We start from the raw sequence: 13,328 nt of genomic DNA, 5'->3' as shown, positions 1-13,328 counted from the left end.
GGACACCTCGCGATGCCCCCCACAGCCTTCGACAGGCTGTGGGGGGCAAGTGCTCGTAGCGAGCGGCACGACGTGAAGGCCGCTACGGCGTACACGAGGGGGCGTGGGTGGAGCGGGCGGGCGGCACCGCCACGCCCGGCCGCCTTTGTCTTCCCCAGTTGCCAGCGATGTTTTACTACTGCACACCGCACCGGTCAAACCAAAGGGTGGAGGCCCGTGACGGGTTTAAATAATAATCGCCGCTGCTGTTGGGCTCACGTAAGCACGAATTTAGTTTGGGGTTACCGGGTTCAAAGGTCGGCGTGCTAATCGCTTGCAGTCCACCACTGACCCCATACACTTTTTTATTGTGTGCACCTGGCACTCCGCATCCGTTACTCTATCTCGCTGCGGCTATCGGCAACTTAATCCGGGTGCATTTTTTTCTTCGATTTAAAGCTTTCGTGACTGCAAGGATTCATCATCTTCTTTGGTTCTTTCGGTAAAAGTCACCACGTAGAATGAGAATAAAATAATAAAATAACACAATAAAATTCTCACGACGTTTCGGCCACAACGCAAGCGGGCCGTCTTCAGGGTGACAGAGCTTCAATGAACGGTGTTAAGATTCGTAGCGACTTTTAAAGTGAGGCACCTTGACAAAGGGGTTTACATATCAAATAGCTGAGGGATTAGCTTGTGACTGGTCACAGGAATGGCAATGTTAAAGTCAAAACATACACATCCACAGAGGCACCTAGTATAAATCAAACAGGAGAATTTAGCATTGAAATAGCTGAGTGATTAGCTTGTGACTGGTTATAGAAATAGCTATGTTAAAGTCAAAGCCTACACATCCACAGAGGCACCTAGTACAAATCAAACAGGAGAATTTAGCATTGAAAGAGCTGAGTGATTAGCTTGTGACTGGTCACAGGAATGGCTATGTTAAAGTCAAAACCTACACATCCACAGAGGCAAACTAATCCGGGTGCCTTTTCCATTCCGCCTTGCGGACTGGAAGATGTTCGGCGTGATTACGAAACGCACAAGCGCACAAACGCACGCCCGTACCACGCCGAGCTTGAGGTAACGGCTGTCAAAACCAAACAATTCAACTGCGCGTGCGCTCACCAAAAGTTATTATAAAATCGAACCGACGGGTTCCCAACAATTTTCCGGGGTTCATTGACGGCGTGGCGACTATGTGACATCGTCGTTGCCACGGTTCGCGTAATTGCCGACCGCGTTTCTGACGTGGCCGTCTGCGCCGTGCGTTCATAAGCCTCGGAGACTGCATTGATTGCAACCGGAACTAACGCCGTGCTAAGTACGAGCGCCTCAACGAATATTGGGAAATCGTCCCGTTGTGAAATTTGATGGCGTATCGCGAAAAAATATTTTGCGGCAATCCCAGTAACAACACCTTCAGTCGAAATTCGTTTAGGCTAAGCCTCGGCGCGTCCTGGGAAACCCCACAATTCTCTGCATGCCAGCTGTTTCTGTTGCAACAGCTGAATTGCCTGTGTCCACGACGGGTTTTATTTCACCCGAGTATTTACAGTGAGGGAAAAAAAAGTATTTGATCCCCTGCAGATTTTGTACGTTTGCCCACTGACAAAGAAATGATCAATCTATAATTTTAATGGTCGGTTTTTTTGAATAGTGAGAGACAGAATAACAACAATAAAATCCGGAAAAACGCATGTCAAAAATGTTATAAATTGATTTTCATTTTTACTAGGGAAATGAGTATTTGACCCCTCTGCAAAACATGACTTAGTACTTGGTGGCAAAACCCTTGTTGGCAATCACAGAGGTCAGACGTTTCTTGTAGTTGGCCACCAGGTTTGCACACATCTCAGGAGGGATTTTGTCCCACTCCTCTTTGCAGATCTTCTCCAAGTCATTAAGGTTTCGAGGCTGACGTTTGGCAACTCGAACCTTCAGCTCCCTTCACAGATTTTCTATGGAATTAAGGTCTGGAAACTTCTTGAGCCACTCCTTTGTTGCCTTGGCCATGTGTTTTGGGTCATTGTCATGCTGGAATTCCCATCCACGACCCATTTTCAATGCCCTGGCTGAGGGAAGGAGGTTCTCACCCAAGATTTGACGGTACATGGCCCCGTCCATCGTCCCTTTGATGCGGTGAAGTTGTCCTGTCCCCTTAGCAGAAAAACACCCCCAAAGCATAATGTTTCCACATCCATGTTTGACAGTGGGGATGGTGTTCTTGGGGTCATAGGCAGCATTCCTCCTCCTCCAAACACGGCGAGTTGAGTTTATTCCAAAGAGCTCCATTTTGGTCTCATCTGACCACAACACTTTCACACAGTTGTCCTCTGAATCATTCAGATGTTCATTGGCAAACTTTCACACGGGCATGTATATGTGCTTTCTTGAGCAGGGGGACCTTGCGGGCGCTGCAGGATTTTAGTCCTTCACGGCGTAGTGTGTTACCAATTGTTTTCTTGGTGACTATGGTCCCAGCTGCCTTGAGATCATTGATGCCAGTTAAAAAGGGTAAAACCTATTACTATATCCTCCCGTGTAGTTCTGGGCTGAATCCTCACCGTTCTCATGATCATTGCAACTCCACGAGGTGAGATCTTGCACGGAGCCCCAGACCGAGGGAGATTGACAGTTCTTTTGTGTTTCTTCCATTTGCGAATAATCGCACCAACTGTTGTCACCTTCTCACCAAGTTGCTTGGCAATGGTCTTGTAGCCCATTCCAGCCTTGTGTAGGTCTACAATCTTGTCCCTGACATCCTTGGAGAGCTCTTTGGTCTTGGCCATGGTGGAGAGTTTGGAATCTGATTGATTGATTGCTTCTGAGGACAGGTGTCTTTTATACAGGTAACAAGCTGAGATTAGGAGCACTCCCTTTAAGAGTGTGCTCCTAATCTCTGCTCGTTACCTGTATAAAAGACACCTGGGAGCCAGACATCTTTCTGATTGAGAGGGGGTCAAATACTTATTTCCCTCATTAAAATGCAAATCAATTTATAACATTTTTGACATGCGTTTTTCTGGATTTTGTTGTTATTCTGTCTCCCACTGTTCAAATAAACCTACCATTAAAATTATTGACTGATCATTTCTTTGTCAGTGGTCAAACGTACAAAATCAACAGGGGATCAAATGCTTTTTTTCCCTCACTGTAACCGACGTGCGACGATGAATCAGTCGATGTATGCCACACGCTAAGCTCCCGATGCACATGCCACATGTGCATGTTTAAGAAACGCGATCGTTCCCTGTGGACATTCGGCTTCATCAGGCTCTGCTGCGATGCAGACGGCACCCATGTTAACATACGCCCATCAGTACACGCATGCAAACGGTGGCGGGGTGTCAACTTCCTCGCCTGGTATACAGGAGGTCGTGGGTTCGATCCCAACCCTGAGGCTTGTATACTTGGAAGCTTGCACGTTAACCCTGTGGTCATGTGGAGTTCTCGCCGGGTCCTCCAGTTTCTCCCTCCGCGTGTAGAATCAACGTCACGCATTGCGAGTATTTGGACACTGCTGTGCATTTCCACATGATTAGAAACTTTCGTTGATCTGTCAATTGTGTGGCCAAGTTGCTTCGGCGAAAGAGTTTCGTGGCTCAGTGGGCCTTACCTACTCAAATTCGGCTTCATCAGGCTCTGCTGCGATGCAGACGGCACCCATGTTAACATACGCCCATCAGTACACGCATGCAAACGGTGGCGGGGTGTCAACTTCCTCGCCTGGTATACAGGAGGTCGTGGGTTCGATCCCAACCCTGAGGCTTGTATACTTGGAAGCTTGCACGTTAACCCTGTGGTCATGTGGAGTTCTCGCCGGGTCCTCCAGTTTCTCCCTCCGCGTGTAGAATCAACGTCACGCATTGCGAGTATTTGGACACTGCTGTGCATTTCCACATGATAAGAAACTTTCGTTGATCTGTCAATTGTGTGGCCAAGTTGCTTCGGCGAAAGAGTTTCGTGGCTCAGTGGGCCTTACCTGCTCAAATATTAAAAAAAGTTTTAATTTTTTTATTTAAAGCTTTTGTGACTGCAGGGATTAATATTCTTGGTTCTTTCGGTAAAGTCACCACATAGAAGGGAAACAATAAAATAATAAAAATATAAAACAATAAACTTCTCACGACGTTTCGACTGCAACACAAGAAGCAATCATCATCAGGTGTGAAAACCACAGCAAGAAAATTTGAAAAAAGTGGCGGTTATTTTTTTTTCAAATTTTCTTGCTGTGGTTTTCACACCTGATGATGATTGCTTGTGTTGCAGTCGAAACGTCGTGAGAATGTAATTGTTTTATATTTTTTTTATTTAATTGTTTCCTTTCTACGTGGTAGTGACTTTACCGAAAGAACCAAGAATAAAAAAAACGTTTTCAGTTGATAGAATATCAACTTAGGGAGCAGCCGCGAATCCCTGACCCGACCGTTCATTCGTCTGTCCCTCGTTTTCCCTGGGCAGTCTTCCCGTGCCCGGGCAGCGTCCTCCTCGTTGGCGAGGCTTCGCACCTCCTGGAGGCGAAGCAGCAGGCCGGCTCGTGGTGCCGCGACCCGCTGCAGGCCACCGACAAGGTGTACGTCATGCCGTGGACGCCGTTCCGCACCGACAGACTCGTGGAGTACGCCTCCCTCCAGGACATCCTGGCCAGGCGACCGCTCACCAACTACAAGCTGCCGCACCGCGTCGATGGCACGGGCTTCGTGGTGTACGACGGAGCTGTGTTCTTCAACAGGGTCGGTGCCCGGCGCCGGGGGGGGGGGGGGGTTTCCGCGTGAGCACCAGTGGGATGATGGACGGCAGATGGCGGTAGGGGTGGTAGGGGCGGTAGGGGCGGTCGGGGCGCCCCGGTGGAGAGATGTTAACTACCTCGTTTAGAATCCACACGCTTTTAGAGTAATTGGCCGCTATTACTTTGCCACGTGAGAAGCCGCTTGGTTGAGCTGTCATTTTGTGTGGCCAGCTCGCTTCTGCAAAAGAGCTGTATGGCTTGGTGGACCTTGCCTGGTACGACAGAGCCGTGATGATAATGATGATGACGATAGGGGCCATAGGGGCGGCGCGGTGGAGAGATGTTCACTACCTCGCCTGGTATACAAGAGGCCGTGGGTGAAACCACTTGGCAACGTCGCCCCTTCCCCCTACTGGCAGCGTATACCCGTCTGTGAAATGGCGCCTTCATTCGTGATGGCCCCTGCGGTTCTCAGATTGGCGCGAATACCAAATGTGTTGAATTATTAATCGTGTTCATTACCCGAAGTATAGGACGGCGGTGGGGAGAGAGCTTTTGCCAGAGGGCCGGATAGAACTTTGATTTCTCTTTCCAGGTGGGGGCACCCACACATACGCTGACACTAAACTTTTATCAGGCTAGGGACTGTTGCAATGACTGGTGGAGAGATATTTTTATTATTTTATTGTTTCCCTTCTACGTGACTTTACCGAAAGAACCAAGAATATGGTGGAGAGATGTTTACGACCTCGCCTGGTATACATAAGCTCGTGGGTTCAATCCCGACCCTGACGCCTGCTGCTGTATATTTGGAGTTTGCGTGTTCTCCTCGTGGATTTTTCCTCTGGATCTTCCGTTTTTTTCCCTCCACGTTGAGAATCGACGTCACGCGTTCAGAGTATTTGGCTGCTGTACATTTCCACTCCGTTGAGCCATCATTTAGTGGCCAGGTCGCTTCTGAAAAAGAGCTATCCCGGCTCAGTGGTCCTGACCTGTAAGATAAAAATAGTTAATAGTTTTATAGTTTGTAGACTGAGCTCAGAACTCCAGTAAACATTGCAGTTGCTGAATGCATTAACTGGGGAGCGAGCGAGAGCCCTCCAGTTGTGAGCTGTATATACAACAACAACCGCCTTTCGCCACTAAGTGGCGGTGACGTCACCACGACGCTTGTGCCAGGCCATGTGCACCTTGAGGCCACGTGAAGTGTCGAATGCCCGCTGGCAAGAGGTCACGGGGCAGACCCAGGTGCCATGGGTCGACTGACTGAGATGACCGAGATAACCGGCTGATGCACCACCTGTGCCCCCTACTGTGCCAACTTGCTGTGTTTTAGCCACCCGGCGCTCCGCTCGTTGTTGTGAGCGTCGCTCCTCAACCCTCTGTTGTTGTTGGAGGGTGACTGCCTACAACTGCCCAGTAGCGTCCTTCACAAGCCTCCTCCACAGAGGCCGATCTTGACACCGCTGGTACCAGTCATTGGCAAGTCCACTCAGCTCCACATCCTCCTGTACCACGTCACTCCATCTCTTCTCTAGCCCGTGCCGCGCCCGTTTAGCCACCTCGATCCGGCCGAACAAAAGCGATTTGGGCATGCGGTGATTGGGCATGCGGGCTACATGGCCCAGCCAACGCAGCCTTGCCTGCCGGAGGAGCTCACCGATGGGACTTTGTCCAGATCTTTCGAGGAATTGTGAACTCCTCACACAATCCAGTCTGGTTAAACCCAGGATGGATTGTAGGCAGGCCAGCCTAAATGTTTCTAACTGGCGAAGGTGTTCCATTAGGGGTGTCCACGTTTCGCAAGCATAGAGAAGGGAGGGAATGACTGTGGCAGAGAAGACCTGAAGCTTCTTGCGGAGTGACAGACCAGGTAGCTTCCACACAGCTTTATGCAACGATGAAAAGATGATGCCGCTCGACTGATTCGGAGTGAGACCTCTGCTGTTAAACCGGAGCCTGTCATGAGCACACTGCCCAGGTATGGGAGACTCTCCACTCTCTCCACAACTGCCCCATCACCGATTGGGAGTTGTGGGGGTGGAGTGTCCGATGGTATAAAATACCCAGGCAGGTGCTTAGTTTTGGTGGGGCTGATGGTAAGGCCCCACCACTCCGTGGCACACTCAAGTTTCAGCAGCAGCACCTCCAATTTCTCCTCTGAGTGAGCTGCTATTACCAGGTCGTCCGCATACATAACGTGGTTGACCAATAGGGAGCCATCCCTTGACCGCACCCGGGCATCGATCAGCCTCCCATTCTACCTGTACCAGATGGAAATTCCTCGGGTACAGCTACTGAAGGCTTCACGAACTACGTGGTCGAAATAGATGTTAAATAATGTTGGAGCCAGAGGACATCCCTGTTGCACCCCAAGGTGTACAGGGAATGGCTCTGACTCCCGGCCACATAGTTTTACCCGGGCCCGCTCAGTATCATGAAGGTCATTAATGATCATGAGCAGAGGCTCAGGGATTCCGAAAATACGAAGAACAACCCAGAGCCCAGGCCTATTGATGGTATCATAGGCCTTGACCAGGTCAATGGAGCAGAGATGTAGGTCTTGTTGGAATTCCCTACACTTCTGCTGTAGCACATGGGCAGAATATATGGCATCTGTTCAGGACCGCCCTTTCCTGAAACCGTATTGGAGCTCCGCCAGCCTCTCCTCAGTGTGCCTAGCAAGGCGATGTTGAATAATCCTTGAGATTCCCCTGTAGTTGTTACAGTCTGTGCGGTCCCCCTTCTTCCAATCCTGCAGAACCCATCCAGTGGTCCAGACTGTTGTTATGATGTCATGTAGGGCAGTCTGTGCACAAACGCCACAATCCCTCAGCATTTCGCTTGGGAGATCATTTCTGCCCGGTGCCTTTCCTGGTTTCAGGCTCTGGATCGCCTTCAGTACTTCCTCAATGGATGGCACCTCAGCCAGCCACTCACAGGGGGTGACTTCTTCCTCCAATATTTGAGGCACCGCAGCCTCAGCAGGGTCATCCCCACTTTGTCCCATGATGTTTTCCAGGCTGAGGGATTCCCCCTCCCCCAGGACCTCACAGAAATGCTAAGCAAATCTGCAAACCTGTTCCTGGGGGTCGGAGATCGGATCACCGTTCTTTCCCCTAATGATGGTAATAGGTGTGGCGCTGCAGGTTACTTTTTTGATGGAGTTAAATAGAGATTTGTGATCGCGGGCCATTGAGGCAGACTCCATCTCCACAGCAACCCGCGACCACCACCCATCCTTGCAGCGCCTCACGGCTCTCCGAACCTCCGAGCGAAGGCTGAGGTAAGCCTCCTCATTCTCCGACGTGGGATGCTGTAGCCGATGAGCGTGGGCCTGTCGCTTTTTCTCAACCATCCTGAACACCTCCTCTGTCAGCCAGGGTCTCTGGGGAGGTCTGGACCGCGTACCCAAAGCAGCCATACACACACACAAAGATAAAGATCCCCCATATAGCCTTAACAGACTGTAGGGGCAAGTGCTGTTAGCGAGCACCTATGAAGGTCGGAACGGTACACGAGGGGGTGGGTGGCCAGCACCACGCCCGACCGCCTTTGTCTCCCCAGTGGCAATGTTTTTATCCACCGCACCAGGTACTCATTTGAGGCTGAGTCGACCTAGGGGAGGCCCAAGACCGGTTCAGATAATCGTCACTGACGGTGTTGGCCGTGAGCGGGAATCGAACCCGGGTCGCCGGGTTCGTAGCGCAGCGTAGCACTAACCGCTACACTACCGCTCCCACACACACGCACACACACATACATACACACATACACACACACTCAGACACTCGCACTCAAACACCTTTGTACCTTCACCTCCGCTCTCCCTCACACACTGTGAGGAGCGCCCCCACGCACTTCACTTGTGCTCATCAAAGACCAAGATCCCCTGTAAAGCCTTCAACAGACTGTTGGGGCAAGCGCTGTTAGCGAGCAGCACCTCTGATGGGCAGGCGCAGCGTACGAGGGGCTGGCGTGGCCAACACCACCACCACCACGCCCGGATCTTTCATGGTCACACCTTCACCCACTCATACACGCACACACACTCACACTCTCCTCTCACGCTCACCTTTTCTCTCCCCACCCCCTCTCCCTCACACACTCACTCACTCACCTCTCCCCACACACTCACTTACTCACCTGTCACACCCACACTCACCTCTCCACCACACACACACACTCACCCCCCCTCTCACTCTCACCTTCCCTCTCCCCACCCCCTCTCCCTCCCTCCCTCTCCCTCATGCACTCACTCACCTCTTCCCACACACTCACCCACCTCTCCCCACACACATCCACACTCACTCACCTCTCCCCACACACACACACGCACTCACTCACCTCTCACACCCACACTCACTCACCTCTCCACCACACACTCACTCACTCACCCCTCACACCCACACTCACCCACCTCTCCACCACACACGCCCACACTCACCTCTCACACCCACACTCACTCACCTCTCCACCACACACACACTCACTCACCTCTCCCCACACACACACACGCACTCACTCACCTCTCACACCCACACTCACTCACCTCTCCACCACACACTCACTCACTCACCCCTCACACCAACACTCACCCACCTCTCCACCACACACGCCCACACTCACCTCTCACACCCACACTCACTCACCTCTCCACCACACACACACTCACTCACCTCTCACACCCACACTCACTCACCTCTCCACCACACACTCACTCACTCACCCCTCACACCCACACTCACCCACCTCTCCACCACACACACTCACACTCACCTCACCACACACACACACTCACCTCTCACACCCACACTCACCCACCTCTCCACCACACACACACTCACTCACCTCTCACACCCACACTCACTCACCTCTCCACCACACACACACACTCACCTCTCACAACCACACACACTCACCCACCTCTCCACCACACACACACTCACCCACCTCTCCACCACACACACACTCACTCACCTCTCACACCCACACTCACTCACCTCTCCACCACACACTCACTCACTCACCTCTCACACCCACACTCACTCACCTCTCCACCACACACACACACTCACCTCTCACACCCACACTCACCCACCTCTCCACCACACACACTCACCTCTCACACCCACACTCACTCACTCACCTCTCCACCACACACACACCCACCTCTCGACCACACACACACTCACCTCTCACACCCACACTCACTCACCTCTCCACCACACACACATACTCACCTCTCACACTCACCCACCACTACACCACACACACACACTCACTCACCTCTCACACTCACACTCACCCACCTCACCACACACTCACTCACTCAACTCTCACACTCACTCACTCACCTCTCCACCACACACCACACTCACTCACTCACTCACCTCTTACACCCACACTCACCTCTCCACCACACACACACTCACCTCTCACACTCACACTCACCCAACTCACCACACACTCACTCACTCACTCACCTCTCACACTCACTCACTCACTCACCTCTCCACCACACACCACACTCACTCACTCACTCACCTCTTACACCCACACTCACCTCTCCACCACACACACACCACACTCACTCACCTCACCACACACTCACTCACCTCACCACACACTCACTCACTCACTTAACATCTCCCTGCCACCCACGCTGCGCGCCGTCGCAGGAGCGAACGCGCAGCGTCGTCAAGTTCGACCTGCGCACGCGCGTCAAGGGCGGCGAGGCGTTCATCCCCAACGCCAACTACCACGACACTTCGCCCTACCGCTGGGCCGGCAAGTCCGACATCGACCTGGCGGCCGACGAGCGCGGCCTCTGGGTCGTCTACGCCACGGAGCAGAACCACGGGCGCATGGTGGTGAGCCGCTTAAATCCGCGCGCGATGCGCGTCGAGGCCTCCTTCGAGACGGCCTACGTCAAGCGCTCGGCCTCCGACGCCTTCATGGCGTGCGGCGTCCTCCACGTCCTGCGCTCGACTTACGAGGACGACGGCGACGGAGGGGCGGACGCTGTGGGAGGAGGAGGAGGGGGAGGTGGGGGGACGAGCGACCGCATCGACTACGTGTACGACACCGACTCGCGGCGGGACGCTCGCGTCTCCGTCCCGTTCCCCAACCCGTTCCGGTTCATCACGTCGGTGCAGTACAACGCGCGCGACCGCGCCCTCTACGTGTGGAACAACCACCACGCGCTGCGCTACGCGCTGCGCTTCGGCACGCGGGACCCTGCTGCGGGTGAGCGGGAGGGTGTCGGTGGGGTTGGTTGTGGGTTGGGGGGAGCGGGGGGGTGGAAGAGTGGGGCGGTGGGGAGCGGTTGGATTGGAGTTTGAAAGTCCGCTTTGTCTTCTTTGGTTCTTTCGGTAAAGTCACGTAGAATGAGAATAAAATAATAAATTGATAAAATAAAATAACACAATAATATTCTCACGACGTTTCGGCCACAACACAAGCGGCCTTCATCAGGTGAAGGGACGAGACTGTCTGGTAGGACAGCGCTGGAGTGAAAAAAAGCCACGTTCAGATCACGACCTTTAAGCTGTGTCAGAAGAAACAAAGCGCCTTGACAAAGGAATTAGCATATAATTTAGCATTAAAATGGCCGAGTGATTAGCTTGTGACTGGTCACAGAAATGGCTATGTTGAAGTCAAGGTCTACACATCTGAGCTATTCACAGTAACTGGGTATACAATACAATGTATAATGAATACTACATAGTGAACCAATAAAAAACTAAAATATAAATTACCTTAATGTTATCAATAAACTCTATATTCTCCAATCAGCTAAGCTACCAACAATAAGTCGTTATATATCACAATGCTATATGGCGAAAAAATGGGTGGATTCTTACCCTCAACTTTAGTAACACGGATAGCTACGGGCCCCGTTCAGACGGACGAGTTCATCCAAGGTCGGAACAGAGGAGGGGGAGAGAGACAGCTACGAGGCGCTATTATACTCCATGTTGTAAACCATACCATTAACCGTGGTGTGAGAGGTATTAAGAGTCAATGCTGGTGAAAGAGCTGCGGTCTGAAGGTCATCGTAAAATACAATTAATTAAGAACGGAAAAGGTTTAAAACATCTTTCCAATGGTTATTAAGCCAGAATCCATCTTCTCGGTTGAAATTGTCTCTGTGCTTGTATATGTGAATGGCCTCATGAACGAATCTCTCATGGTAGCCGGTTGGTTTGCAAAGAACCTCCGTCTTGGAGAAGTCAATGTCATGTGAGCCCACTGAATTATAACAGTGTTCTGCCACGGCAGAGGAGTTCGTCCTACCGTGTTTCAAGTCTGCTTTATGTTCACGGATGCGGTCCGAGATATGTCGTTTGGTTTCTCCAATGTAGCTACTACCACAGAGGCACTTTAGTTTGTAAACGCCCGGGTCCTGTATGTCTGGAACAGCATCTTTTACAGATGGAACTAGATCACGGATTTTGTGTATTGTGTTGAATCGGACCTGGATCTTGTGTTTATTCAGGATTTTGGAGATCTTTTTAGTGACCCCTGCAATGTAGGGTAAGGTGATGGTTTTGAGTGGCTCCACAAGAGAATCCTTCTTCATGACTGGAGTGATGGCTTTGCGGATTGTGTAGTCAGAGTAACCATTAGCCCTGAGAGCCTGGTGTACGTGCTTGAGTTCACTGGTAATGTGTTCCTGGTCGGAAATGCATTGGGCTCTATGGTATAGAGTCTTGATGAGGGAGTTCTTCTGGGATGGATGGTGGTGGGAATCCGGTTTCAAGTGAGCATCTGTATGGGTGGCTTTCCTGTAGACAGAGTGGCTCATTGAACCATCATATCTCCTTTTAATTAAGACATCCAAAAAGGGTAGTTTGCCATCTTTTTCGACCTCCATGGTAAATCTGATGGCTGGGTGTATGGAATTGATGTGGTCGCGGAATTGGTCTAGAGCAGGCTGGCCATGTGGCCAGATGAAAAAGGTGTCATCTTCGTACCTCTTCCATAAGGTCGGGCGTAGAGTGGCAGTCTGGATGGCGTCAGTTTCAAAATTTTCCATGAATACGTTGGCTACAACCGGAGATAGGGGGGAGCCCATTGGGGTGCCCTCAGTTTGTTTGTAGAAAGTTCCATTCCAGGTGAAGTATGTGTTGGTTAAGCAATGTCTCACCAGATGGGGTACATCAGTGTGCAGTCCTTGATGAACCAGGTCTTCAATGATAGCGATGGTGTCAGGTACCGGGACTTTGGTGAACAAGGACACCACATCAAAACTGACAAGCAGGTCGTCTGGAGACAGGGAAATGCCTTTGATTGTCGATACCAGGTGAGTAGAATTTAGTACCGCAGAGGTGGTTTTTCCAGTGAAAGGTCGCAGTATATCAGCAAGAAAACGTGCCAGTTTATAGGTGGGGGAGTTGATAGTAGAGACAATGGGACGAAGGGGTGTATCTTCTCTGTGTATCTTTGGAAGGCCATATAATCTTGGTGGTCTGGCAGCAGAGGGTTTCAACGAGAACTGTTTGGTCTCATCAATTAATGCTGTTGAATCAGAGATGATTTTGTTCGTTTTGGTAACCAGGCTGTTGGTGGGATCTCTTTTTATTTTTGTATAGCTGCCATCGTTGAG

General features: G+C 51.2%; 1 protein-coding gene across 1 annotated transcript in view; it reads left to right on the top strand.

The window, feature by feature from the left end:
* Positions 1-13,328, top strand: part of LOC142921712 (adhesion G protein-coupled receptor L3-like) — a 38,770-nt gene that overhangs the window by 1,173 nt on the left and 24,269 nt on the right. The window contains exons 2-3 of the mRNA XM_076063022.1: positions 4,450-4,721; positions 10,399-10,966. Coding sequence (XP_075919137.1) covers positions 4,450-4,721; positions 10,399-10,966 — 840 coding nt within the window. The remainder of the gene's footprint in view (positions 1-4,449; positions 4,722-10,398; positions 10,967-13,328) is intronic.

Source organism: Petromyzon marinus, unplaced genomic scaffold, assembly GCF_048934315.1.
Source record: "Petromyzon marinus isolate PM22_M1 ecotype Great Lakes invasive population unplaced genomic scaffold, UKy_Petmar_22M1.pri1.0 PM_G_Scaffold_86, whole genome shotgun sequence".
NCBI classification, from domain to species: domain Eukaryota; kingdom Metazoa; phylum Chordata; class Hyperoartia; order Petromyzontiformes; family Petromyzontidae; genus Petromyzon; species Petromyzon marinus.
Note: the sequence above shows the minus strand (reverse complement) of the source record. Positions and strands in the feature narration are given on the sequence as shown.